The 25,684-nt window shown below is 51.5% G+C and overlaps 1 protein-coding gene across 1 annotated transcript in view; it reads right to left on the minus strand.

Annotated features, from left to right (window-relative positions):
* FOXO6 (forkhead box O6) overlaps window positions 1-25,349 on the minus strand; it is a 30,705-nt gene extending 5,356 nt beyond the window's left edge. Inside the window, exons 1-2 of the mRNA XM_075603850.1 lie at window positions 25,115-25,349; window positions 22,250-24,430 (exon numbers count right to left, since the gene is read on the minus strand). Of these exons, the coding sequence (XP_075459965.1) occupies window positions 22,250-22,564 (315 nt within the window). The 5' untranslated portion in view covers window positions 22,565-24,430; window positions 25,115-25,349. The remainder of the gene's footprint in view (window positions 1-22,249; window positions 24,431-25,114) is intronic.
* Between the last annotated feature and the right edge of the window lie 335 nt (window positions 25,350-25,684).

The raw sequence follows: 25,684 nt of genomic DNA on the forward strand, positions 1-25,684 counted from the left end.
AGACAAGGGGGGGGGGGAAGAGGGAAAGACAAGGGGGGGGAGAGGGAAAGACAAGGGGGGGGAGAGGGAAAGACAAGGGGGGGGAGAGGGAAAGACAAGGGGGGGGAGAGGGAAAGACAAGGGGGGAGAGGGAAAGACAAGGGGGGGAGAGGGAAAGACAAGGGGGGGAGAGGGAAAGACAAGGGGGGGAGAGGGAAAGACAAGGGGGGGAAAGGGAAAGACAAGGGGGGGGAAAGGGAAAGACAAGGGGGGGAGAGGGAAAGACAAGGGGGGAGAGGGAAAGACAAGGGGGGAGAGGGAAAGACATGGGGGGAGAGTGGGGGGGATGGGGGGAGAGTGGGGGGATGGGGGGATGGGGGGAGAGTGGGGGGGGTGGGGGAGAGAGTGGGGGGGTGGGGAAGAGAGAGTGGGGGGATGGGGAAGAGAGAGTGGGGGGGATGGGGAAGAGAGAGTGGGGGGGATGGGGAAGAGAGAGTGGGGGGGATGGGGAAGAGAGAGTGGGGGGGATGGGGAAGAGAGAGTGGGGGGGATGGGGAAGAGAGTGGGGGGATGGGGGAGTGAGAGTGGGGGGGATGGGGAAGAGAGAGTGGGGGGGGGGTGGGGAGAGAGAGTGGGGGGGGGATGGGGAGAGAGAGTGGGGGGGGGGTGGGGACAGAGTGGAGGGATGGGGACAGAGTGGAGAGATGGGGACAGAGTGGAGGGATGAAGAGATAGGGGGAATGGGGGGGAGATAGGGGGGAATGGGGGGAGATAGGGGGGATGGGGGAGAGAGACTGGGGGATGGGGGAGAGAGACTGGGGGGGGAGAGAGACTGGGGGGGGGAGAGAGAGACTGGGGGGGAGAGAGAGACTGGGGGGAGAGAGAGAGACTGGGGGGGGGAGAGAGACAGGGGGGGAAGAGAGAGTGGAGGGGGGAGAGAGAGGCCGAGGGGGGCGAGGAAGAGAGAGACCAGGGGGTAGGGGGAGAGCGAGACAGGGGAAAGGGGGAAGAGAGATGGGGAGACCCAGGGACCAATTCTGTGCCAATCATACCTGCCCAATACCAAGTCCCCCCCCTTTACTCTCACCCCCCAAATCTCTCCCCCTGCACACTCCCTCCCTGTATCTGCCGTCTCTTTTTGGGGCTCCAAAACAGACTCTATGATCAAATGATAACGCCTCATACAGACGATGACAATCTGGATTAGCCGGTCCCTTTAAAGCACGTCTCGGTCATTAGGTCACTTTGCTCCTCCGTGAGACTGAGCCACTGACCAGGGCGTGGGCAACTCCAGTCCTCAACGGCCACCAACAGGTCCGCTTTTCTGGATGTCCCTGCATCAGCACAGCTGGCTCAAATCAGTGGCTCAGCCCACCCCTGCACAAGCCTGTCATTGTGCCACCTGGCTCCTGCTGCAGGTCTCTCTGGCAGCGAAAGGGTTACAAGAGGCAGATGGGAAGCGTGAAATTGGCACGGGGTGCGAATGGTAAAAAAGCAGCGCCCCCCGGGGCCTGTAACCTAGGACACCCCCCTCCTGTGCTAATGATGCAACGTTACAGCATGGTGGCCCCGGGGGAGTGTCGGGGTCTCCGGAGAGATATACAGGGGACTTTGCGGGGCTGATTGTCACCGTTCGCTTTTCCTCCATGTTCCTGATTGTACAGTGATAGTCACAGTTTTCCTGCTACTCACATCAGTTCCCCTCATAGACTTCTATAGGGTTAACCTCTTATACACATCAGCTCCCCATATAGCTCTATAGGGTTACCCTCCTACACAGCTCCACTCAAACTTCTATAGGGTTACGCTCTTACACACCTCCCCATATAGTTCTATAAGGTTACTCTTTTCCACACATCCGCTCCCCATATAGTTCTATAGGGTTACCCTCTTACACACACCAGCCCCTCATATACTGCTATAGGGTTACCTTCCTACACAGCTCCACTCAAACTTCTATAGGGTTACCCTTACACCCATCTGCTCCCCATATAGTTCTATAGGGTTACCCTCTTACACACATCTGCTCCCCATATAGTTCTATAGGGTTACCCTCATATACACATCCATTCCCCATATAGTTCTATAGGGTTACCGTCTTACACACATCAGCTCACCATATAGTAATATAGTGTTACCCTCTTACACACATCAGCTCCCCATATACTTCTATAAGGTTACTCTTTTCCACACATCCGCTCCCCATAAAGTTCTTACACACGTGAATAAACCAGCAGGTTATGAGCCGTGTGGGGAAACTCTCCCTTTCTACAAACAAGTATGTAGGTCACACGCTTGGGGTGTGTATTGGGGTGGGGAGCAGGTGCTGTGCCAGCCAGGGTGGGTACTCTGCCTGGCAGAAGCACCCGTTGGTGTGGGGCCAGGGGACTCCTCAGACTCACAGCACAGAGGAACAGGGGTGATACCTGGGAGGATAGTCCTAGGGGTCCCTAGAGAGCACAGAGGAGCAGGGGTGATACCTGGGAGGATAGTCCTAGAGGTCCCATCTCCAGAAGGACACAGGAAGGTGGTTACTTCACTTTCCAGACCACTGGCCAATCACAACTCCCCACAGTGATATCAGAGCAGCCACAGAAAGGGGCGCGCGCGGACTGGCTGGGGGTCCCCCGCTTACCCCTTCTCTGGCTCCGTTCATTCTCCCATATTATGGGGCGAGAGTTTCTGACCCGCCCGGTTTACAAGAGAAACCGGCAGAGCGGGATCTAACTGAATCAACTGTGAGCCAGGCAAGCCAAACCCTGGGGGGAAGGGGGGGAGAGAGACGCAGAGAGAGGGAGAGACACAGAGAGAGGGAGAGACACAGAGAGAGGGAGAGACACAGAGAGAGGGAGAGACACAGAGAGAGGGAGACACACAGAGAGAGGGAGAGACACAGAGAGAGGGAGAGACACGGAGAGAGGGAGAGACACAGAGAGAGGGAGAGACACAGAGAGAGGGAGAGACACAGAGAGAGGGAGAGACAGAGAGAGGGAGAGAGAGACACACACAGAAAGAGAAGAGAGAGACACAGAGAGAGGGAGAGATACAGAGAGGGAGAGACACACACAGAAAGAGAAGAGAGAGACACAGAGAGAGGGAGACACACACAGAAAGAGAAGAGAGAGACAGAGAGAGGGAGAGACACAGAGAGAGGGAGAGACACAGAGAGAGGGAGAGACACACAGAAAGAGAAGAGAGACAGAGAGAGGGAGAGACACAGAGAGAGGGAGAGACACACACACAGAAAGAGACGAGAGACAGACAGAGCGGGAGAGAGACAAAGACAGAGAGTGTAGTGTGAAAAGAAACAATATGAGGACAGACCACTTCACAAAGGAGCAGGGAGTGACCCTGCTTTCACCCACTTCTACTTAACATCTACTGTGCCTGAATGACCTGGCATTCACTTTGGGGGAATGACCATCCCCTGGATTAATGCTCGGAGATGGAAAGGTTCGCTGCCTGCTCTATGCTGATGACTTGGTCCTCTTGTCCCTAACAGGGCAAGGCCTGCAGCAACGCCTAAACATACTGGGAAACTACTGTACCTTGTGGGGCCTAAAAATAAACAAAACAAAGACCAAAATGATGGTTTCCCAGAAAAAAAAACTGAATACGAGCCCATTCTGCATGAATGGGGACATCATTGAACAAACAACCAAATACACGTGCTTGGGAATAACATGCAGTGTCTCAGGACACTTACCTGTGCCATGAAATGCCTACAAGAGAAGGCAATGTGAGCAGGTTATGCTATAAAGTCAGCTTCCCAGACATGAGCACCCTGTAAAACTCAGGCTAACGTTATTACTGCATTATTAAACCAATACTGATATAGTTACATAGTAGATAAGGTTGAAAAAAGATGTATGTCCATCAAGTTCAACCTATGCTAAATTTAGACAACAGATACTTTATTCTATATCTATACTTACTTATTGATCCAGAGGAAGGCAAACAAAAAACCCCAGTGTCATATCATCCAATGATATCTCATAAGGGGAAAATAAATTCCTTCACGACTCCAAGAATTGGCAATCGGATTAATCCCTGGATCAACATTCTTCCCATGTTTAGTTATTTGGTATATCCCTGTATACCTTTCCTTTCTAAAAAGATGTCCCACCTTTTTTTGAACAAATCTATTGTATCTGCCATCACAGTCTCCATGGGTAATGAATCCCACATTGTAACTGCCATTGCTGTAAAGAACCTTTTCCTTTGTTGCTGGTGAAATCTCCTTTCCTCCAACCTTAAGGGATGGCCCGTGTCCTTTGTACTGCCCGTGGGATGAATAGTTCTTTTGAAAGCTCCTTGTATTGTTCCCATATATATTTGTACATAGTTATCATATCCCCTCTTAGACACCTCTTTCTAATGTAAATAAATCTAATTTAGCTAGCCTCTCCTCATAAGTTAGATTGTCCATCCCCTTTATTAATTTGGTGGCACTTTTCTGCACACTCTAGTTCCATAATGTCTTTTCTAAAGGAGTGGTGCCCAAAATTGTACTCCATATTCAAGGTGTGGTCTTACTAATGCTTTGTAAAGGGGCATAATTATGTTTACTTCCCTTCCATCCATTGCCCGTTTTAATGCAAGATAAGATCTTGTTTGCCTTTGCAGCTACTGCATGACTTTGGGCACTATTGCTAAGCCTGCTGTATACAAGCACTCCTAAATCCTTCTCCATCAAGGATTCCCCCAATTTATCCCCATTTAATGTGTAAATCGCCTTTTTATTCTTGAATCCCAAATGCATAACCTTACATTTATCTGTATTAAACCTCATCTGCCATTTACCTGCCCACGTTTGCCATGTATATGGCCGTGAAGTCTGGGCCCAGCCAGAATCAAGATTAAACCAAGTCGGATGTTAGTCCCAACAGAAAGAATGCACTTATTATTCTGTACACAAGTGCTGAAGGCCAATAGAAATGTCCCTAACAATGCATGCAGGGCAGAACTAGGGAGACGTCCCCTGCTGCTCGAGATAGGGAAAGAGGCCTCAAAGTTCTGGGTACATGTGAAGAATAGTGACAGAGTCTCTCCAATTCAAAGCCCGGCAAACTCAGCAGCATGAGAGAACAAATCCTCTGATCACTAAAGACTTCCACATAACCTAGGGGGGTCAGGTGTCCAGTATAGAACCGGACTGTCCTGTATTTGGACACTGTCCAGTACAAAATGAGAGGCAACACTGGGCATGTCTGTGTCTGGTATTACCTCTCTGGGCGTGTATGTGTATACACCGGTATTACCTCTCTGGGCGTGTATGTGTATACACCGGTATTACCTCTCTGGGTGTGTATGTGTATACTGGTATTACCTCTCTGGACATGTATGTGTATACCGGTATTACCTCTCTGGGCGTTTATGTGTATACCGGTATTACCTCTCTGGGCGTGTATGTGTATACACCGGTATTACCTCTCTGGGTGTGTATGTGTATACTGGTATTACCTCTCTGGACATGTATGTGTATACCGGTATTACCTCTCTGGGCGTGTATGTGTATATCGGTATTACCTCTCTGGGCGTGTGTGTGTATACCGGTATTACCTCTCTGGGCGTGTATGTGTATACCGGTATTACCTCTCTGGGCGTGTATGTGTATACCGGTATTACCTCTCTGGGTGTGTATGTGTGTATACCGGTATTACCTCTCTGGGCGTGTATGTGTATACCGGTATTAGCTCTCTGGGCGTGTATGTGTATACCGGTATTACCTCTCTGGGCGTGTATGTGTATACCGGTATTACCTCTCTGGACGTGTATGTGTATACCGGTATTACCTCTCTGGACATGTATGTGTATACCGGTATTACCTCTCTGGGCGTGTATGTGTATACCGGTATTACCTCTCTGGACATGTATGTGTATACCGGTATTACCTCTCTGGGCGTGTATGTGTATACACCGGTATTACCTCTCTGGGTGTGTATGTGTATACTGGTATTACCTCTCTGGACATGTATGTGTATACCGGTATTACCTCTCTGGGCGTTTATGTGTATACCGGTATTACCTCTCTGGGCGTGTATGTGTATACACCGGTATTACCTCTCTGGGTGTGTATGTGTATACTGGTATTACCTCTCTGGACATGTATGTGTATACCGGTATTACCTCTCTGGGCGTGTATGTGTATACCGGTATTACCTCTCTGGGCGTGTGTGTGTATACCGGTATTATCTCTCTGGGCATGTATGTGTATACCGGTATTACCTCTCTGGGTGTGTATGTGTATACCGGTATTACCTCTCTGGGCGTGTATGTGTATATCGGTATTACCTCTCTGGGCGTGTGTGTGTATACCGGTATTACCTCTCTGGGCGTGTATGTGTATACCGGTATTACCTCTCTGGGCGTGTATGTGTATACCGGTATTAGCTCTCTGGGCGTGTATGTGTATACCGGTATTACCTCTCTGGGCGTGTATGTGTATACCGGTATTACCTCTCTGGACATGTATGTGTATACCGGTATTACCTCTCTGGACATGTATGTGTATACCGGTATTACCTCTCTGGGCGTGTATGTGTATACCGGTATTACCTCTCTGGGTGTGTATGTGTGTATACCGGTATTACCTCTCTGGGTGTGTATGTGTATACCGGTATTACCTCTCTGGGTGTGTATGTGTATACCGGTATTACCTCTCTGGGTGTGTATGTGTATACTGGTATTACCTCTCTGGACATGTATGTGTACACCGGTATTACCTCTCTGGGCGTGTATGTGTATACCGGTATTACCTCTCTGGGCGTGTATGTGTATACCGGTATTAGCTCTCTGGGCGTGTATGTGTATACCAGTATTACCTCTCTGGGCGTGTATGTGTATACCGGTATTACCTCTCTGGACATGTATGTGTATACCGGTATTACCTCTCTGGACATGTATGTGTATACCGGTATTACCTCTCTGGGCGTGTATGTGTATACCGGTATTACCTCTCTGGGTGTGTATGTGTGTATACCGGTATTACCTCTCTGGGTGTGTATGTGTATACCGGTATTACCTCTCTGGGTGTGTATGTGTATACCGGTATTACCTCTCTGGGTGTGTATGTGTATACTGGTATTACCTCTCTGGACATGTATGTGTACACCGGTATTACCTCTCTGGGCGTGTATGTGTATACCGGTATTACCTCTCTGGGCGTGTATGTGTATACCGGTATTAGCTCTCTGGGCGTGTATGTGTATACCGGTATTACCTCTCTGGGCGTGTATGTGTATACCGGTATTACCTCTCTGGACATGTATGTGTATACCGGTATTACCTCTCTGGGCGTGTATGTGTATACCGGTATTACCTCTCTGGGTGTGTATGTGTGTATACCGGTATTACCTCTCTGGGTGTGTATGTGTATACCGGTATTACCTCTCTGGGAGTGTATGTGTATACCGGTATTACCTCTCTGGGCGTGTATGTGTATACCGGTATTACCTCTCTGGGTGTGTGTGCATACCGGTATTAGCTCTCTGGACATGCGTGTGTCCGGTATTACCTCTCTGGGCGTGTATGTGTATACCGGTATTACCTCTCTGGGCGTGTGTGTATACCGGTATTACCTCTCTGGGCGTGTATGTGTATACCGGTATTACCTCTCTGGGCGTGTATGTGTATACCGGTATTACCTCTCTGGGCGTGTGTGTGTATACCGGTATTATCTCTCTGGGTGTGTATGTGTGTATACCGGTATTACATCACTGGACAAAGTGACTTGACCGGCTTGGGGGGGGGGGGGAGGGGGAGACGAGATTTCCGGGAGGTGGGAGAGAGCAGGGATGTTGCTAGGGGGCTTGGCAGCTTCCTCCATCCTGATTGGCTGCATTACCCAGCAGCAGCCAATCAGAAAGAGGTGTCAGGAGCCTGGGGGTGTGGCCAAGGAGAGGAGGAAACAGCATGGAGCGGAGAGAGGTATGTGTGTGTCTCGAGCGCGTCGCACCTTTCACCATCCAGTATTTTTGGAGAAGCCACCTGGCAAACCCTACCAGGGCCGGAGACCCACATCTCCCCAAAAACACACACTCAGAAACCAAACGTCTCCATCTCCCGTCTAAAGAAACTGAGCAACGATATAAAAGCCGCTGGGAAGCCCAGATACAGGCGCACAAGAAGAGAACGGCCTGCTACAGGCAGGAGCTGCCTGCACCCCAGCAAAATACCTGCTAACAGTGAGGAATCCCAAACACAAGCAAATGATGGACACATACAGGGCCGGCGACTCCAGGCTGGAGATTGAAATAGGCCGGCACAGGCGGACCTGGACAGCTGAGCAAGGCCGGATCTGCCAGCCGCGTGACACGGGCCTGGTGGGAACCGAGATCAGCTTCTTCATGTACTGCCCCAAATATGAAGAAACAGGGAGAATTCTCCCGGAGGATCACTAACTTCATAACGTGAGAAAGAGAGGGGGGAGAGGGAAGGGGGGGGGGAGAGAGGGGGGGGGAAGGGGGCGAGAGAGGGGGGAGGGGGGAGAAAGGGGGCGAGAGAGGGGAAGGAGAATTCTCCCGGAGGATCACTAACTTCATAACGTGAGAAAGAGAGGGGAGAGAGGGAAGGGGGGGGGGGGAGAGAGGGAAGGGGGGGGGGGGAGAGAGGGAAGGGGGGGGGGAGAGGGGGAGTGAGGGGGGGGAAGGGGGCGAGAGAGGGGAAGGAGAATTCTCCAGGAGGATCAGTAACTTCATAACATGAGAAATAGAAGGGAGAGAGGGAAGGGGGGGAGAGAGAGAGGGAAGGGGGGGAAAGGAGAATTCTCCAGGAGGATCAGTAACTTCATAATATGAGAAATAGAAGGGAGAGAGGGAAGGGGGAGGGAGAGAGAGGGGGGGGGGGGGGGGAAAGGGGGCGAGAGAGGGGGGAGGGGGGGAAAGGGGGCGAGAGGGGAAGGAGAATTCTCCCGGAGGATCATTAACTTCATAACATGAGAAAGAGAGGGGAGAGAGGGAAGGGGGGGGAGAGAGAGGGAAGGGGGGGGGAAGGGGGCGAGAGAGAGAGAGGGGGGGAGGGGGAGAGAGAAGGGGGGGGGAGAAAGGGGGCGAGAGAGGGAGGGAGTATTCTCCAGGAGGATCACTATCTTCACAACGTGCGAATGAGAGGGGAGAGAGAGAAGGGGGGAGGGAGAGAAGAGGTGGGAGAGGGAGGGGGGAAAAGAGGGCGGGGGGGAGAAGGAGGGAGGAGAATTCTCCAGGAGGATCACTAACTTCACAACGTTGAATAATGAGCAAAATATTACAATTCTTCTGGGGGGGAAAGCAGCAGTATATCTGTCAGTCTGTGACACTATCAGACACCTAAAGACCAACAGGCACACCTGAGAAACAAACACCTCTCCAGGCTTAACATGTATAGAAATAGTGATGTCCTGTCCAAACTGTTACGCAGAACTTTCGCAATGCCTGGGAATGTACTGTAAGTCGCGCCAATAAAGCATTACTGAGTGTAACTGACAGAGAGACAGACAGACAGTCACACACATACAGAGAGACAGACACACACGTACAGAGAGAAACAGAGATAGCATACAGAGAGAGTGAGTGAGAGATATACATACACACATACACACAGAGAGTGAGACAGACTCAGAGAGGGAGACAGTGAGTGACAGACACGGAGAGGGAGACAGTGAGTGACAGACATCGAGAGGGAGACATTGAGTGACAGACACCGAGAGGGAGACATTGAGTGACAGGCACAGAGAGGGAGACATTGAGTGACAGGCACAGAGAGGGAGACATTGAGTAACACACAGAGAGGGAGACATTGAGTGACAGGCACGGAGAGGGAGACATTGAGTGACAGGCACAGAGAGGGAGACATTGAGTGACAGGCACAGAGAGGGAGACATTGAGTGACAGGCACAGAGAGGGAGACATTGAGTGACAGGCACAGAGAGGGAGACATTGAGTGACAGGCACAGAGAGGGAGACATTGAGTGACAGGCACAGAGAGGGAGACATTGAGTGACAGGCACAGAGAGGGAGACATTGAGTGACAGGCACAGAGAGGGAGACATTGAGTGACAGGCACAGAGAGGGAGACATTGAGTGACAGGCACAGAGAGGGAGACAGTGAGTGACAGACACAGAGAGGGAGACACTGAGTGACAGACACAGAGAGGGAGACATTGAGTGACAGGCACAGAGAGGGAGACATTGAGTAACACACAGAGAGGGAGACATTGAGTGACAGGCACGGAGAGGGAGACATTGAGTGACAGGCACAGAGAGGGAGACATTGAGTGACAGGCACAGAGATGGAGACATTGAGTGACAGGCACAGAGAGGGAGACATTGAGTGACAGGCACAGAGATGGAGACATTGAGTGACAGGCACAAAGATGGAGACATTGAGTGACAGGCACAGAGAGGGAGACATTGAGTGACAGGCACAGAGAGGGAGACATTGAGTGACAGGCACAGAGAGGGAGACATTGAGTGACAGGCACGGAGAGGGAGACATTGAGTGACAGACACGGAGAGGGAGACATTGAGTGACACACAGAGAGGGAGACATTGAGTGACAGACACGGAGAGGGAGATATTGAGTGACAGACACAGAGAGGGAGACATTGAGGGAATTACTCAAACATCCAAAACAGGAAGACGTCAATCAGTCAAGGAGCCTTAGTACTGCTGTATACGTACGCTCTGCTTCTAGGGGAGTGTGCATATGTGTACATATAGAAAACACACACGTGTGTTTGTAAAATACACACACACACACATGCGCGTTATCCAAAATGATATATAGCTATTCACTACCGGGCATATTTATGTATGTATACACAGACAATTCATTTAAATACTATAATATGGAAAAAAAATAACACACACACACACACACACACACACACACACTGCTGATTCCCCTGTTCTCAGGGAATAATGCTTCTCTTTAAGCAGCAACACAAAGGATTATGGGACGTCTCCACAGGTGCCCCATTTTCCTGCAATTACTTGGCCCGTCCTCGCATGAATGGCAAATGTCACCTCTCTGCCAGGCCGTGCCACCAATTACAGAGTCGTGCTGCATGGGGGGGGGGGGGGAGGGGAGAATGACAACCATTTACAAAAATATATAAATGGGACTTCCCGCTGTGCTGCCACAGGGACCTGCAACCTATTGTAAAGCATGCACAATGTCCCTCCCACCGCAGGGCGACACCATGAAAAAGAGAGAACCGAGGAGTCCGTCCCTCCCACCGCAGGGCGACACCATGATACAGAGAGAACCGAGGAGTCCGTCCCTCCCACCGCAGGGCGACACCATGATACAGAGAGACCCGAGGAGTCCGTCCCTCCCACCGCAGGGCGACACCATGATACAGAGAGACCCGAGGAGTCCGTCCCTCCCACCGCAGGGCGACACCATGATACAGAGAGACCCGAGGAGTCCGTCCCTCCCACCGCAGGGCGACACCCTGATACACAGAGAGAACCGAGGAGTCCGTCCCTCCCACCGCAGGGCGACACCATGATACAGAGAGAACCGAGGAGTCCGTCTCTCCCACCGCAGGGCGACACCATGATACAGAGAGACCCGAGGAGTCCGTCCCTCCCACCGCAGGGCGACACCATGATACAGAGAGACCCGAGGAGTCCGTCCCTCCCACCGCAGGGCGACACCCTGATACATAGAGAGAACCGAGGAGTCCGTCCCTCCCACCGCAGGGTGACACCATGATACAGAACCGAGGAGTCCGTCCCTCCCACCGCAGGGCGACAACCTGATACAGAGAGAGAACCGAGGAGTCCGTCCCTCCCACCGCAGGGCGACACCATGATACAGAGAGAACCGAGGAGTCCGTCCCTCCCACCGCAGGGCGACACCATGATACAGAGAGAACCGAGGAGTCCGTCCCTCCCACCGCAGGGCGACACCATGATACAGAGAGACCCGAGGAGTCCGTCCCTCCCACCGCAGGGCGACACCATGATACAGAGAGACCCGAGGAGTCCGTCCCTCTCACCGCAGGGCGACACCATGATACAGAGAGACCCGAGGAGTCCGTCCCTCCCACCGCAGGGCGACACCATGATACACAGAGAGAACCGAGGAGTCCGTCCCTCCCACCGCAGGGCGACACCCTGATACAGAGAGAACCGAGGAGTCCGTCCCTCCCACCGCAGGGCAACACCATGATACAGAGAGAACCGAGAAGTCCGTCCCTCCCACCGCAGGGCGACACCATAATAGAGAGAGACCCGAGGAGTCCGTCCCTCCCACCGCAGGGCGACACCATGATACACAGAGAGAACCGAGGAGTCCGTCCTTCCCACCGCAGGGCGACACCCTGATACAGAGAGACCCGAGGAGTCCGTCCCTCCCATCGCAGGGCGACACCATGATACACAGAGAGAACCGAGGAGTCCGTCCCTCCCACCGCAGGGCGACACCATGATACACAGAGAGAACCGCGGAGTCTGTCCCTCCCACCGCAGGGCGACACCATGATACAGAGAGAGAGAACCGCGGAGTCCGTCCCTCCCACCGCAGGGCGACACCATGATACAGAGAGAGAACCGAGGAGTCTGTCCCTCCCACCGCAGGGCGACACCCTGATACAGAGAGAGAGAACCGCGGAGTCCGTCCCTCCCACCGCAGGGCGACACCCTGATACAGAGAGAGAACCGAGGAGTTCGTCCCTCCCACCGCAGGGCGACACCCTGATACAGAGAGAGAGAACCGCGGAGTCCGTCCCTCCCACCGCAGGGCGACACCCTGATACAGAGAGAGAACCGAGGAGTCCGTCCTTCCCACCGCAGGGCGACACCATGATACAGAGAGAACCGAGGAGTCCGTCCCTCCCACCGCAGGGCGACACCATGATACAGAGAGAGAACCGAGGAATCCGTCCCTCCCACCGCAGGGCGACGCCATGATACAGAGAGAACCGAGGAGTCCGTCCCTCCCACTGCAGGGCGACACCATGATACACAGAGAGAACCGAGGAGTCCGTCCCTCCCACCGCAGGGCGACACCATGATACACAGAGAGAACCGAGGAGTCCGTCCCTCCCACCGCAGGGCGACACCATGATACACAGAGAGAACCGAGGAGTCCGTCCCTCCCACCGCAGGGCGACACCATGATACACAGAGAGACCCGAGGAGTCCGTCCCTCCCACCGCAGGGCGACACCATGATACAGAGAGACCCGAGGAGTCCGTCCCTCCCACTGCAGGGCGACACCATGATACACAGTGAAAACCGAGGAGTCCGTCCCTCCCACCGCAGGGCGACACCATGATAAACAGAGAGAACCGAGGAGTTCGTCCCTCCCACCGCAGGGCGACACCATGATACAGAGAGAGACCCGAGGAGTCCGTCCCTCCCACCGCAGGGCGACACCATGATACAGAGAGAACCGAGGAGTCCGTCCCTCCCACCGCAGGGCGACACCATGATACAGAGAGAGAGAAACGAGGAGTCCGTCCCTCCCACCGCAGGGCCACACAGAGAGAGAGAAACGAGGAGTCCGTCCCTCCCACCGCAGGGCGACACCATGATACAGAGAGAGAGAAACGAGGAGTCCGTCCCTCCCACCGCAGGGCGACACCAAGATACAGAGAGAGACCCGAGGAGTCCGTCCCTCCCACCGCAGGGTGACACCATGATACAGAGAGAGAACCGAGGAGTCCGTCCCTCCCAACGCAGGGCGACACCATGTTACAGAGAGAACCAAGGAGTCCGTCCCTCCCACCGCAGGGCGACATCATGATACAGAGAGACCCGAGGAGTCCGTCCCTCCCACCGCAGGGCGACACCCTGATACAGAGAGACCCGAGGAGTCCGTCCCTTCCACCGCAGGGCGACACCATGATACAGAGAGAACCGAGGAGTCCGTCCCTCCCACCGCAGGGCGACACCATAATAGAGAGAGAACCGAGGAGTCCGTCCCTCCCACCGCAGGGCGACACCATGATACAGAGAGAACCGAGGAGTCCGTCCCTCCCACCGCAGGGCGACACCCTGATACAGAGAGATCCGAGGAGTCCGTCCCTCCCATCGCAGGGCGACACCATGATACAGAGAGAACCGAGGAGTCCGTCCCTCCCTCCCACCGCAGGGCGACACCATGATACAGAGAGAACCGAGGAGTCCGTCCCTCCCACCGCAGGGTGACACCATGATACAGAGAGACCCGAGGAGTCCGTCCCTCCCACCGCAGGGCGACACCATGATACACAGAGAGAACCGAGGAGTCCGTCCCTCCCTCCCACCGCAGGGCGACACCATGATACAGAGAGAACCAAGGAGTCCGTCCCTCCCACCGCAGGGCGACACCATGATACAGAGAGACCCGAGGAGTCCGTCCCTCCCACCGCAGGGCGACACCATGATACACAGAGAGAACCGAGGAGTCCGTCCCTCCCTCCCACCGCAGGGCGACACCATGATACAGAGAGACCCGAGGAGTCCGTCCCTCCCTCCCACCGCAGGGCGACACCATGATACAGAGAGAACCGAGGAGTCCGTCCCTCCCTCCCACCGCAGGGCGACACCATGATACAGAGAGAACCGAGGAGTCCGTCCCTCCCTCCCACCGCAGGGCGACACCATAATAGAGAGAGACCTGAGGAGTCCGTCCCTCCCACCGCAGGGCGACACCATGATACAGAGAGAACCGAGGAGTCCGTCCCTCCCACCGCAGGGCGACACCATGATACAGAGAGAACCGAGGAGCCGTCCCTCCCTCCCACCGCAGGGCGACACCATAATAGAGAGAGACCCGAGGAGTCCGTCCCTCCTACCGCAGGGCGACACCATGATACAGAGAGAACCAAGGAGTCCGTCCCTCCCACCGCAGGGCGACACCATGATACAGAGAGACCCGAGGAGTCCGTCCCTCCCACCGCAGGGCGACACCATGATACAGAGAGAACCAAGGAGTCCATCCCTCCCACCGCAGGGCGACACCATGATACAGAGAGAACCGAGGAGTCCGTCCCTCCCTCCCACCGCAGGGCGACACCATGATACAGAGAGAACCAAGGAGTCCGTCCCTCCCACCGCAGGGCGACACCATGATACAGAGAGAACCGAGGAGTCCGTCCCTCCCACCGCAGGGCGACACCATGATACAGAGAGAACCGAGGAGTCCGTCCCTCCCACCGCAGGGCGACAGCCTGATACACAGAGAGAACCGAGGAGTCCGTCCCTCCCTCCCACCGCAGGGCGACACCATGATACAGAGAGAACCGAGGAGTCCGTCCCTCCCTCCCACCGCAGGGCGACACAGACAGAAGGGAGCTATGAGTCTGTCCCTCTCTGTGCAGGGGGACACAGACAGAAGGGAGCTATGAGTCTGTCCCTCTCTGTGCAGGGGGACACAGACAGAAGGGAGCAATGAGTCTGTCCCTCTCTGTGCAGGGGGACACAGACAGCTCCATCTCTCCTAAGCAGATCAGGCTGCTGGGATTTAGCACAGCCTAATATCCTATAAACAGCTTACACATACATAGATCCCTGCTCAGTCCCCATACATTAGCCTGCATTAACCCTTTCAACGACAGAGGGGCCTGCAATGTGCATAACTACACGCTATAGCGATTGTAATGCCAACTCTGACAAAGGGAGGTCCCCCCCCCCCCTCCCAAAACGTAGCGCTCGGTTTTCTTCTCGGCGGCGTATGATCTATGGAAGTGTGCGGTTTGCTATACTTTGAATTCTCGCCTCTCGAGTAAATGACAGCGGGCGATTGGAGGACGCTGGCTTGTATGCTTTACTATGGCAAAGCGACGCCAGAAGCGGGCACCAGAGAGAAAGTGTACCGGACAATCAGACTACGGTGTCCAATCAAATATTCTGGCAGGTAAGTGTCAAAGAATTAGGACCTGAAACTAGTAGTCTAGGGGAGGCCAGCCCCAGTCCTCAAGGGCCACCAACAGGTCCTCAGGATATCCATGCTTCAGCACAGGTGGTGCAGTCAAAAGCTGAGCCACCTGCGCTGAAGCAGCGACATCCCTAATACCTGACCTGTTGGTGGCCCTTAAAGACTGGAGTTGGCAACCCCCTACTTGCACTACAGGCAAGAAATAGGACATGAAATATTAACACCTTCCGTTCGGCCAGTCCCCTTTATATTTTGGCTTGTCCCCGCCACAAGCTGCATGTGGTACCAACCAAACCGTTGTGGTATTGGGCGGGCCAAAGTATTACAGCACCGGCGTGGTATTGGGCGGGCCGAGTATTACAGCACCGGCGTGGTATTGGGCGGGCTGAGTATTACAGCACCGGCGTGATATTGGGCAGGCAGAGTATTACAGCACCGGCGTGATATTGGGCAGGCTGAGTATTACAGCACCGGCGTGATATTGGGCAGGCTGAGTATTACAGCACCGGCGTGATGTTGGGCGGGCAGAGTATTACAGCACCGGCGTGATATTGGGCGGGCTGAGTATTACAGCACCGGCGTGATATTCGGGGAGCTGAGTATTACAGCACCGGCGTGATATTGGGCGGGCTGAGTATTACAGCACCGGCGTGATATTGGGTGGGCTGAGTATTACAGCACCGGCGTGGTATTGGGCGGGCTGAGTATTACAGCACCGGCGTGATATTGGGCAGGCAGAGTATTACAGCACCGGCGTGATATTGGGCAGGCTGAGTATTACAGCACCGGCGTGATGTTGGGCGGGCAGAGTATTACAGCACCGGCGTGATATTGGGCGGGCTGAGTATTACAGCACCGGCGTGATATTGGGCGGCCTGAGTATTACAGCACCGGCGTGATATTGGGCGGCCTGAGTATTACAGCACCGGCGTGATATTGGGCGGGCAGAGTATTACAGCACCAGCGTGATATTGGGCGGGCTGAGTATTACAGCACCGGCGTGATATTGGGCGGGCAGAGTATTACAGCACCGGCGTGATATTGGGCGGGCAGAGTATTACAGCACCGGCGTGATATTGGGCGGGCAGAGTATTACAGCACCGGCGTGATATTGGGCGGGCAGAGTATTACAGCACCGGCGTGATATTGGGCGGGCAGAGTATTACAGCACCGGCGTGATATTGGGCGGGCAGAGTATTACAGCACCGGCGTGATATTGGGCAGGCTGAGTATTACAGCACCGGCGTGATATTGGGCGGGCAGAGTATTACAGCACCGGCGTGATATTGGGCGGGCTGAGTATTACAGCACAGGCGTGATATTGGGCGGGCTGAGTATTACAGCACCGGCGTGATATTGGGCGGGCTGAGTATTACAGCACCGGCGTGATATTGGGCGGGCAGAGTATTACAGCACCGGCGTGATATTGGGCGGGCAGAGTATTACAGCACCGGCGTGATATTGGGCGGGCTGAGTATTACAGGACCGGCGTGATATTGGGCGGGCTGAGTATTACAGCACCGGCGTGATATTGGGCGGGCAGAGTATTACAGCACCGGCGTGATATTGGGCGGGCAGAGTATTACAGCACCGGCGTGATATTGGGCGGGCAGAGTATTACAGCACCGGCGTGATATTGGGCGGGCAGAGTATTACAGCACCGGCGTGATATTGGGCAGGCTGAGTATTACAGCACCGGCGTGATATTGGGCGGGCAGAGTATTACAGCACCGGCGTGATATTGGGCGGGCTGAGTATTACAGCACCGGCGTGATATTGGGCGGGCTGAGTATTACAGCACCGGCGTGAAATTGGGCGGGCTGAGTATTACAGCACCGGCGTGATATTGGGCGGGCTGAGTATTACAGCACCGGCGTGATATTGGGCGGGCAGAGTATTACAGCACCGGCGTGATATTGGACGGGCTGAGTATTACAGCACCGGCGTGATATTGGGCGGGCAGAGTATTACAGCACCGGCGTGATATTGGGCGGGCTGAGTATTACAGCACCGGCGTGAAATTGGGCGGGCTGAGTATTACAGCACAGGCGTGATATTGGGCGGGCTGAGTATTACAGCACCGGCGTGATATTGGGCGGGCAGAGTATTACAGCACCGGCGTGATATTGGGCGGGCAGAGTATTACAGCACCGGCGTGATATTGGGCGGGCAGAGTATTACAGCACCGGCGTGATATTGGGCGGGCTGAGTATTACAGCACCGGCGTGAAATTGGGCGGGCTGAGTATTACAGCACCGGCGTGATATTGGGCGGGCTGAGTATTACAGCACCGGCGTGATATTGGGCGGGCAGAGTATTACAGCACCGGCGCGATATTGGGCGGGCAGAGTATTACAGCACCGGCGCGATATTGGGCGGGCTGAGTATTACAGCACCGGCGTGATATTGGGCGGGCAGAGTATTACAGCACCGGCGCGATATTGGGCGGGCTGAGTATTACGGTGTGATAATCGGCGGGCAGCTTTTGAAAAGAGGGCCTCTCTCAACATTTGTTTGGTTATCACAGTAAGGATGGGACAGGCCTGAGTATCAGGAGGTGGAACTAGATAGGGGTGATCAGGGCAGCTGTCCCGGACACAGCATCGGAGGGGGCGCAGGTGACTATCATCAAAAAAAACACACACTTCTAACATTGACTGAACTTTCTTGTTATAACAACCCAAGGGTGCTCAAGTCCAGTCCTCAAACCTCCCCCACCCACACAGGATATCCCAGCTTCAGCAAAGCTGGCTCAGAGGCTCCTGTGCTGAAGCAGTGATTGAGCCACCTGTGCTGCATGAGGACTGGGGTTGAGCACCCCTGGTCTGGAGTCTATACAATATCACCTGCATAGAAAGGATGATGGAGGCCTGAACGCTGCCTTTCCTGTATGCTGTTGTAATCTGTCAAGTAATACTAAAAGCCGCATTCTTAGTTCTTTTAATGTTATAACATTGTGTGCGTGTCTACATTTTTTTTTAAAATAAATCAGTTCTGTTTTATTGGATAATAGTAACTTTAAAAAAAAAAATATATATATATATATATATATATATATATATATATATATATTATTCAGCTCAATGTCATTTTTAATGGGTATTAAAGCTGCAGACAAAAAAAACACGTAGGATATTTCTTTAAAATAAATCATTTCTCTACTATGAGAAAATACATGTAGCATTTTTTTTTTAACAACTCTGAATACCTTTTTTAATGTAAGCATTGTTTCTATAGCAACCATTTACAAAGTCACATCCCCTTCCTCTTCTGAAACAAGCTCTGGCACACCCCTTTTTGAGCCCTGCCCTCTCTCTAGCAGGGCACCAATATCTAATCCCTGCCTGGTCACATGATCTTCCCCACAGAACTTTGCATCTTTGGTCCTCTTCTGCTGCACTGACAGCCATGATGTTAGAAATCTGTAAAAGTCCTCATTGTGTGCCTAACAGGAGCACCAAACGAGTGCCAGTTTAGGTAAGAATGTAGAATTATACATGGTCACATGATTTACATATTAAACAAAAGCAGGGGAGTAGTATTGCTGCTTTAAACAATGCATCAATCTATATGTATATTTTTAATCATTTAAAGGCTTCTTCACAAGCGGAGCACTGAACTTTTTACAGGTGATGTTAATCCCAGATGAGACGATTAGGGGGAAAGCCCAGAGGTCCATGTCACCACCAAGCCGGAGGCAAGCAATGCTAGCCAACAGGGAAGCTTTAACCTTGCTGCCTCCCCCTAACCCCTGACGAAGCCGGTATAGTACCGGTGAAACGCGTTGGGCAGCCATCTTGGTTTGGGCTCCTCGCTTTCCAGGACGTGATCCTGAACGGCGCTGGGCTGATCCGCGAGCTGTGGTGGGAGGGCGGGAGGCAGGAGCGCGGGGAGACGCCGGTCGGTGCTGGGCGCGCAGAATCATTCTAAGGCTTATTTAATAAGCAAAGGTTGCGGAGTGCAGATCGGTTCTTAGAATAATTTTTTATTGTGCTATCCCTGGCGCTCGGCTTTTCAAATTTATATTGTTACTTCCGCGACAGGCATCAGAAGCCCCCTCCCAAACATTAGAGACTAATTTGGACTAACTCCTGAAATTACCAACATAAGCAAGGCTTTACACCTCATTCAAGTACATGAACTCTTAATACATACCTTGCTTTGGCTAAATAACCATCTTGTGTTCATTATTTGATTAGCCCTCATAATACACGTGCGGCACTAGTAGGTATTGGCGCACTATCCTATTGCTTTGACGCACACCCTGAACGAGCGGAAATAAATCAAAATGCATCAAGAATAAACCAGAAACAAAAAGGATTCTTTAACATTCGGACAGAATATTCCGCTACGAGCAAGGAACCAGTGGGTATTAATCAGCTTCGCTGTCTGCGTGCATAGATACTCGCCATCATTATACAGCGCAGCACGTTTACTATCAGTATATGGCTACTCAATCATTCTACAGTGTCGCATGCTCCTCATCAGTGAATAGAGATACTCTGTATCATTATACAGCACAGCGTGTTCATTTATCAGAATATAGCTACTCCGTATCATTATACAGCACGGCGTGTTCATCATCAGGGGTCACAGGAGGATAGTTGGAGATCTGCCACGTATGGGGGAGGTTCGGGGTTTGTGCAGGGACAGGGTCTGCCTTTTATTATGAGCCATGTTCAGAACATCTAGGGGAGAGAACCAGTGATCGGGGGGGTGAGAGGGGGGGGGGGAGAAAGAGGAGAAAGAAACCGGGATGGGGGGAGGGGGGGGTAGAGAGAGGTGGAGAAAGAACCTGTGATGAGGGGGGGGGGGGGAGAGGAGAAAGAACCTGGGATGAGGGGGGGGGGGAGATAGGAGAAAGAACCTGGGATGAGGGGGGGGGGAGAGGAGAAAGAAGAGCGAGAGATGGGGTTGGAGAATCGGTACATGGGGAGAGAGCACCCGGCTTACACATCCACCACCCCTTGTGTGACCCAAGTATACAAAAACACCCCCTGCCCCGATTAGCGGCCCATTAAAGGATCAGCACTGACCAAAACCCCAGGGCCATAAACATTAGAGAGAGTACGGGGAAAGCCGTATACTTACAGCCCCTAAACTCTTTTGAAAGAGCCGTACATACAGAGGCCACTGCAGGAAAGCCCCTCTCGCCATCATAATCTGCGTCTTAACAGGATCAGGAATGGGATGTGGGGTTTCCAGTAGGATAAAAGGACACCGGAGACCATAAAGCTTTAAATAAGCTCCTTACACGGACGCTCGTGTCCCTATAGGAAACGGTATTGTCCTATACAGATATTAAAGGGGAACCCTGATCCGATGCTGCACGGATGTGTATGCCTAATAGGAAAACTCCTGCATCCCCATTACAGATCTTTATGCCACTATAGGAAAGCCCCATTACATAGGTATACCCATAGGAGGGTCTTGCGTATCACCTGACAAACATCGCTCATCCTAATGGGAACAAATAATCCCAATTTAAATGGCTAACAATAGGGTTGAGACGAGTGCTGGAGGCAGTGCGGGAAACCGGTTACAGGGGAGAACGCGCTACAAAGGGGTATGAACGGACACCAGGGTGTTATATCAGGCGCACCAGGGTGTTATATAGAAGCAGGTGAACAAGATGCCACCCCAGTAACTGACCCACGAGACGTGCCGACACCCCATCCCACTATTTGCCATGATTAATCTACACCCATTCCTTGTACACACCCCCTTTTCTTGTATACTCCAATGTACCCTATAGGGAGGTATACATACTGCACATTATAGCCACCTTATTTAACCCCCACCTGCAACATCTGTGCCCTCCTATCCCCCCCCTCAGATATATACAATGCCCCTTCTCACGTTTGTCCCCAATCCCATCACTGGTTACCCCAACTCCTCCCCCACACACAAGGGGTACACATCTCCTGAACTATTTACCAACTTCTCGGATAACACCCCATGACCCCTGTATGTCCCCCCAGGGCAGAAGCACAGGAAATTCTCCCCAACTCCCAGTCTGGACAGACGCACACTATCCTCTTGTCCCCAACTGCCCCGGAATATACATATAAAATAATCAAGGACACACCCATCTGCCCCGAAACAGCATTTACCATGTACTAAACACACATAACTCCCCCCCCCCCTCTCATTCACAGTATTTGCACTTTTCACAGTAATTGCTCCCTCTTAGATATGCCCCAGACAACACACGTGACGCCTAGGGCCCATCCTACCCCAATGACTACCCACTCTTCCAATATTTGCCCTCCAAGCAGAAGCTGCCCCACAGTGCATGTATATTAACCGTACAAGACACCATGCAGTACCTACCTGCCCGCCCCAAGTAAATTCCACCCTCTTCCCAGTATTAGCCCCAGAGCGCACACACACACATGCAACCCCCTCCCCGTGGCCTCACCTTCCACCCCGCCGAGCTGTTGCTGTCGCCCTTGTCTTTGAAGTAGGGGACGTATCGCACCATCCAGTCGTAGATTTGGGACAGGGTGAGACGCCTCTCGGGGGAGCTCTCGATGGCTTTGGTGATGAGGTCCGCGTAGGAGAGATTACCCCAGGCGTTGCGACGCGAACTCTTGGCCTTCCTCATTTGCCCCGGGTCCAGGCCCGGAGGGGGCATAGGTATCTCCCCGGGGGGCTCCGGGAGAGGGGGCCACGTGCAGGAACGAGGCCGGCCCTGTGGTTCCACATCCTGCTCCCCTTCCACCTTTTCCATCATACCTCCGCCTTACTCAGATCTGACTTCTTCCGGGACCCCAAATCCACCCTCTCATGCACCAAAAATAATGTGATTAATTAATAATTAAAAAAAAAAAAAAACAATTAAATCCACATTTGTGAAAAAAAATAATCCCAACTTGCAACAAAAATGATGAATTGTTGGCAAAAAATAATATAGAAATCGTTTGCAAAAAAAATTATAATTTGGAAAAAATTGGTTAAAAAAAATTGCACACGAAATGCTACATTTGCAGAGACAATTCTATTGTTTGGAAAGAAATTGCTAAAGATTTGCCACAAAACGCAATTATTTGGCTGAATAAATCCTAGACTTTTTTTTCCCCTTTACCCAAATGTCATTATTTGCCAATATATTTGCAATAAATGGCAAGTACTGTAAAAGTATTCTATGTAAAGTATTTGCAATAAATGGTAAGAGGTTAGCAAATAAATGCTAAATTGTTTGCAATAAGCTGCAATTAATATTGCAAACTAACTTGCATCAAAATGCTGAACTATGTGCCCCAGAATAGCACAATTACTGGCAGGTAGGAAACATTTACTTTCGCCATTAAAAGTACTCTATTATTTGCCGTATAAAAGCAAAAACGTCAAAGTCCAATCTATACGTTATTATTTATAGGCAATGAAAAAAAAATCCAAATGATTTGCCAGGATTTGATTTTCTATTTTACACTCAACTTCAAATCATTTGCATTCGGATCATATCGTGTGCTCGATTACTGCCATCAGAATGGCAAACTGAATTTATACGCCAATTATTCGCAATAGTCTTTTGCCACGATTGTAGGAACAAAAATAATATTTAAAAAAAAAAAAAAAAAAAGCTAATTTTCAGAAACGCCCACAATTTTGTGTGTGTAGAACATCAGGGGTTAAATCTGAGGCAGCTGTGCATAGTTGGGAAAAATATATATTTTTTATATATATATAATCCTAAAATGAGATGGGTTTCAAATCTGAAATTGCAGATGTATCGGTCCAGGCAATGTCTGTCTCACTCAGCAACAGATGAGCAGCTAAATGCTGTCAGTGGTATTTAAAAATAAATAAAAAAAAAAAAAGAGATATGAAAATGATATTAAAATTCAAAGTGAAATCATCTTTCCAACACAGGATCTGCAAGGTGGTGAGTCTCTGCCGGCTGCACGAGGCAAGAAAAATCACCCTTTTCCCTTTTAATTTAGACCAAATCCTTAGAAATATATAGATATTATATCTATAGAAATCATGCTTTTTCCTTCTCTCCAAAGAAGTCAAGTGGTAAATTATTTCGCTGGCATGAACTCCGGATTACAGCCTTGTAAATTTGCTTTTTTCCTTTAAAAGGGATCTTCACGCTCTAAACACCGGCCACTACAAATAAAAAATATAGTCACCCTACACATGCCCCTACTGAAAGCAGAAACCCTATACCCTTTGCATTAGAAGGTGAAGTGGTTTGAAAATCCACTGAGCTTCTGAAGCACTCAATGTCATCTTTGTGAGTCCCAAATAAATGATTTTTTAAGGAGGTTTTTCCTCTGCAAATCCTGGTTATTCTGGGTGCATGTCTCACGCCGGGATCTTCCAGGATCTGCAGGGTGGAGGAGGACAGTCACCTGCAGGGTGAGGAGGACAGTCACTTGCAGGGTGTGAGCTCAGCAGACTGGTAGCACTTGGGAGTTATCACACCTGCTTTGCATGGCTGGGGAGAAGAGGCTGCTCTCTGTGTGTGTGTGTGTGTGTGTGTGTGTGTCTCTCTCTCGCTCTCTCTGTGTGTCTCTCTCCTCCTGGGACAGGACTGGATTGCAACATGTCTTGGGATCTGCTGCCAGTTTTCACTCCTCGGTGCACTCTTCACCTTAAGCATTTAGAGAGAGAGGGAAAGACACAGAGAGAGAAATAAATAAGACAGATGCATCAGCTCCTCCTTCTGCTCTTCTATGGGAGTAAGAACTGGTATTCGCATAAGCCTGGGTATGCAAAGGTGATCATGGTATACTATAACCTAAAGAAGAGGAATAAATGCATATATGCCATACATATACAGTATACACACATACACATACACACACACACACACACACACACGTCTGCATTAGGCTATGTTCGAATATATCTATGTTGATCTCTTGGTGCAAAATGATACATGTATACTCAAATATATAAGTATATTAAAAAATGTAATAACATATATATGCACCTACATAATGGACAGACTTGCTCACTTATGCGCGCTTGCTAACAGGTGCATATATAAACACGTGAGTGAATACCATCAGAAAGGCACACAAAATGAAATATATATATATATCTATATATATATATCCATGCCAACACACACCAATGCACATGCAGCCAAATACGTATGAATAACATGTTAATCATGCATGGAAACATGTCACTAAATATATAAATATAATATATATATATATATACACACATACACACACACACACTTGCATGTCACAATGCACATATATAGAAAGAAATAACTGCATGCATATTATTAATATATATATATACACACTGCCTTGGCACTTACATATACACGACTCCTCATGTATAGCCTGCATGTACAGAGTGTATGTGTGTGCTCTCACATGTATATAGGAGTGGATAGCTGTGTGTGTGTGTGAGGGATGGAGCACACGCTCCCCCCGCCGCCGCTACCTCCCTCCTGTATCCCCAGTTGCCCGGCATCCAATGCTGCCAGCCGGGCGGGGAGGAGTCTGGGCTGTGGGGGCGGGCCCTATGTGAGAGAGCCCGACCCACATGTCCGTCCCCAGCCGCATACCGCGACACACTGAACCCCCGGCTACCTGGGCGGGAAGAAGGGAACAGCGCCAAACCCCGCCAATGTCAGACTCTGATTGGTCTATGCCCGGTATCGCAGCCGTGGTTGGACAGCATTCCTAGAAACCACGCCCAGTTGTTGGCTAACTGGACCGAACTCAGCGTGACGTCGAAGCATTCCACCTGCAGGGATTGGTGGTTTCGCTGGAGCCGGTTTGAGGGGGCGTGGCTCTGCCTGGATGGCCCAGGAAAATCCCTCTGCATGACGTCACCAGTCTGTTGTAAAAAGGTTGCCCCTGGCAACGGTGAGAGGCAGACC

The sequence above is a fragment of the Ascaphus truei genome, chromosome 6, assembly GCF_040206685.1.
Source record: "Ascaphus truei isolate aAscTru1 chromosome 6, aAscTru1.hap1, whole genome shotgun sequence".
In the NCBI taxonomy this organism is placed as follows: domain Eukaryota; kingdom Metazoa; phylum Chordata; class Amphibia; order Anura; family Ascaphidae; genus Ascaphus; species Ascaphus truei.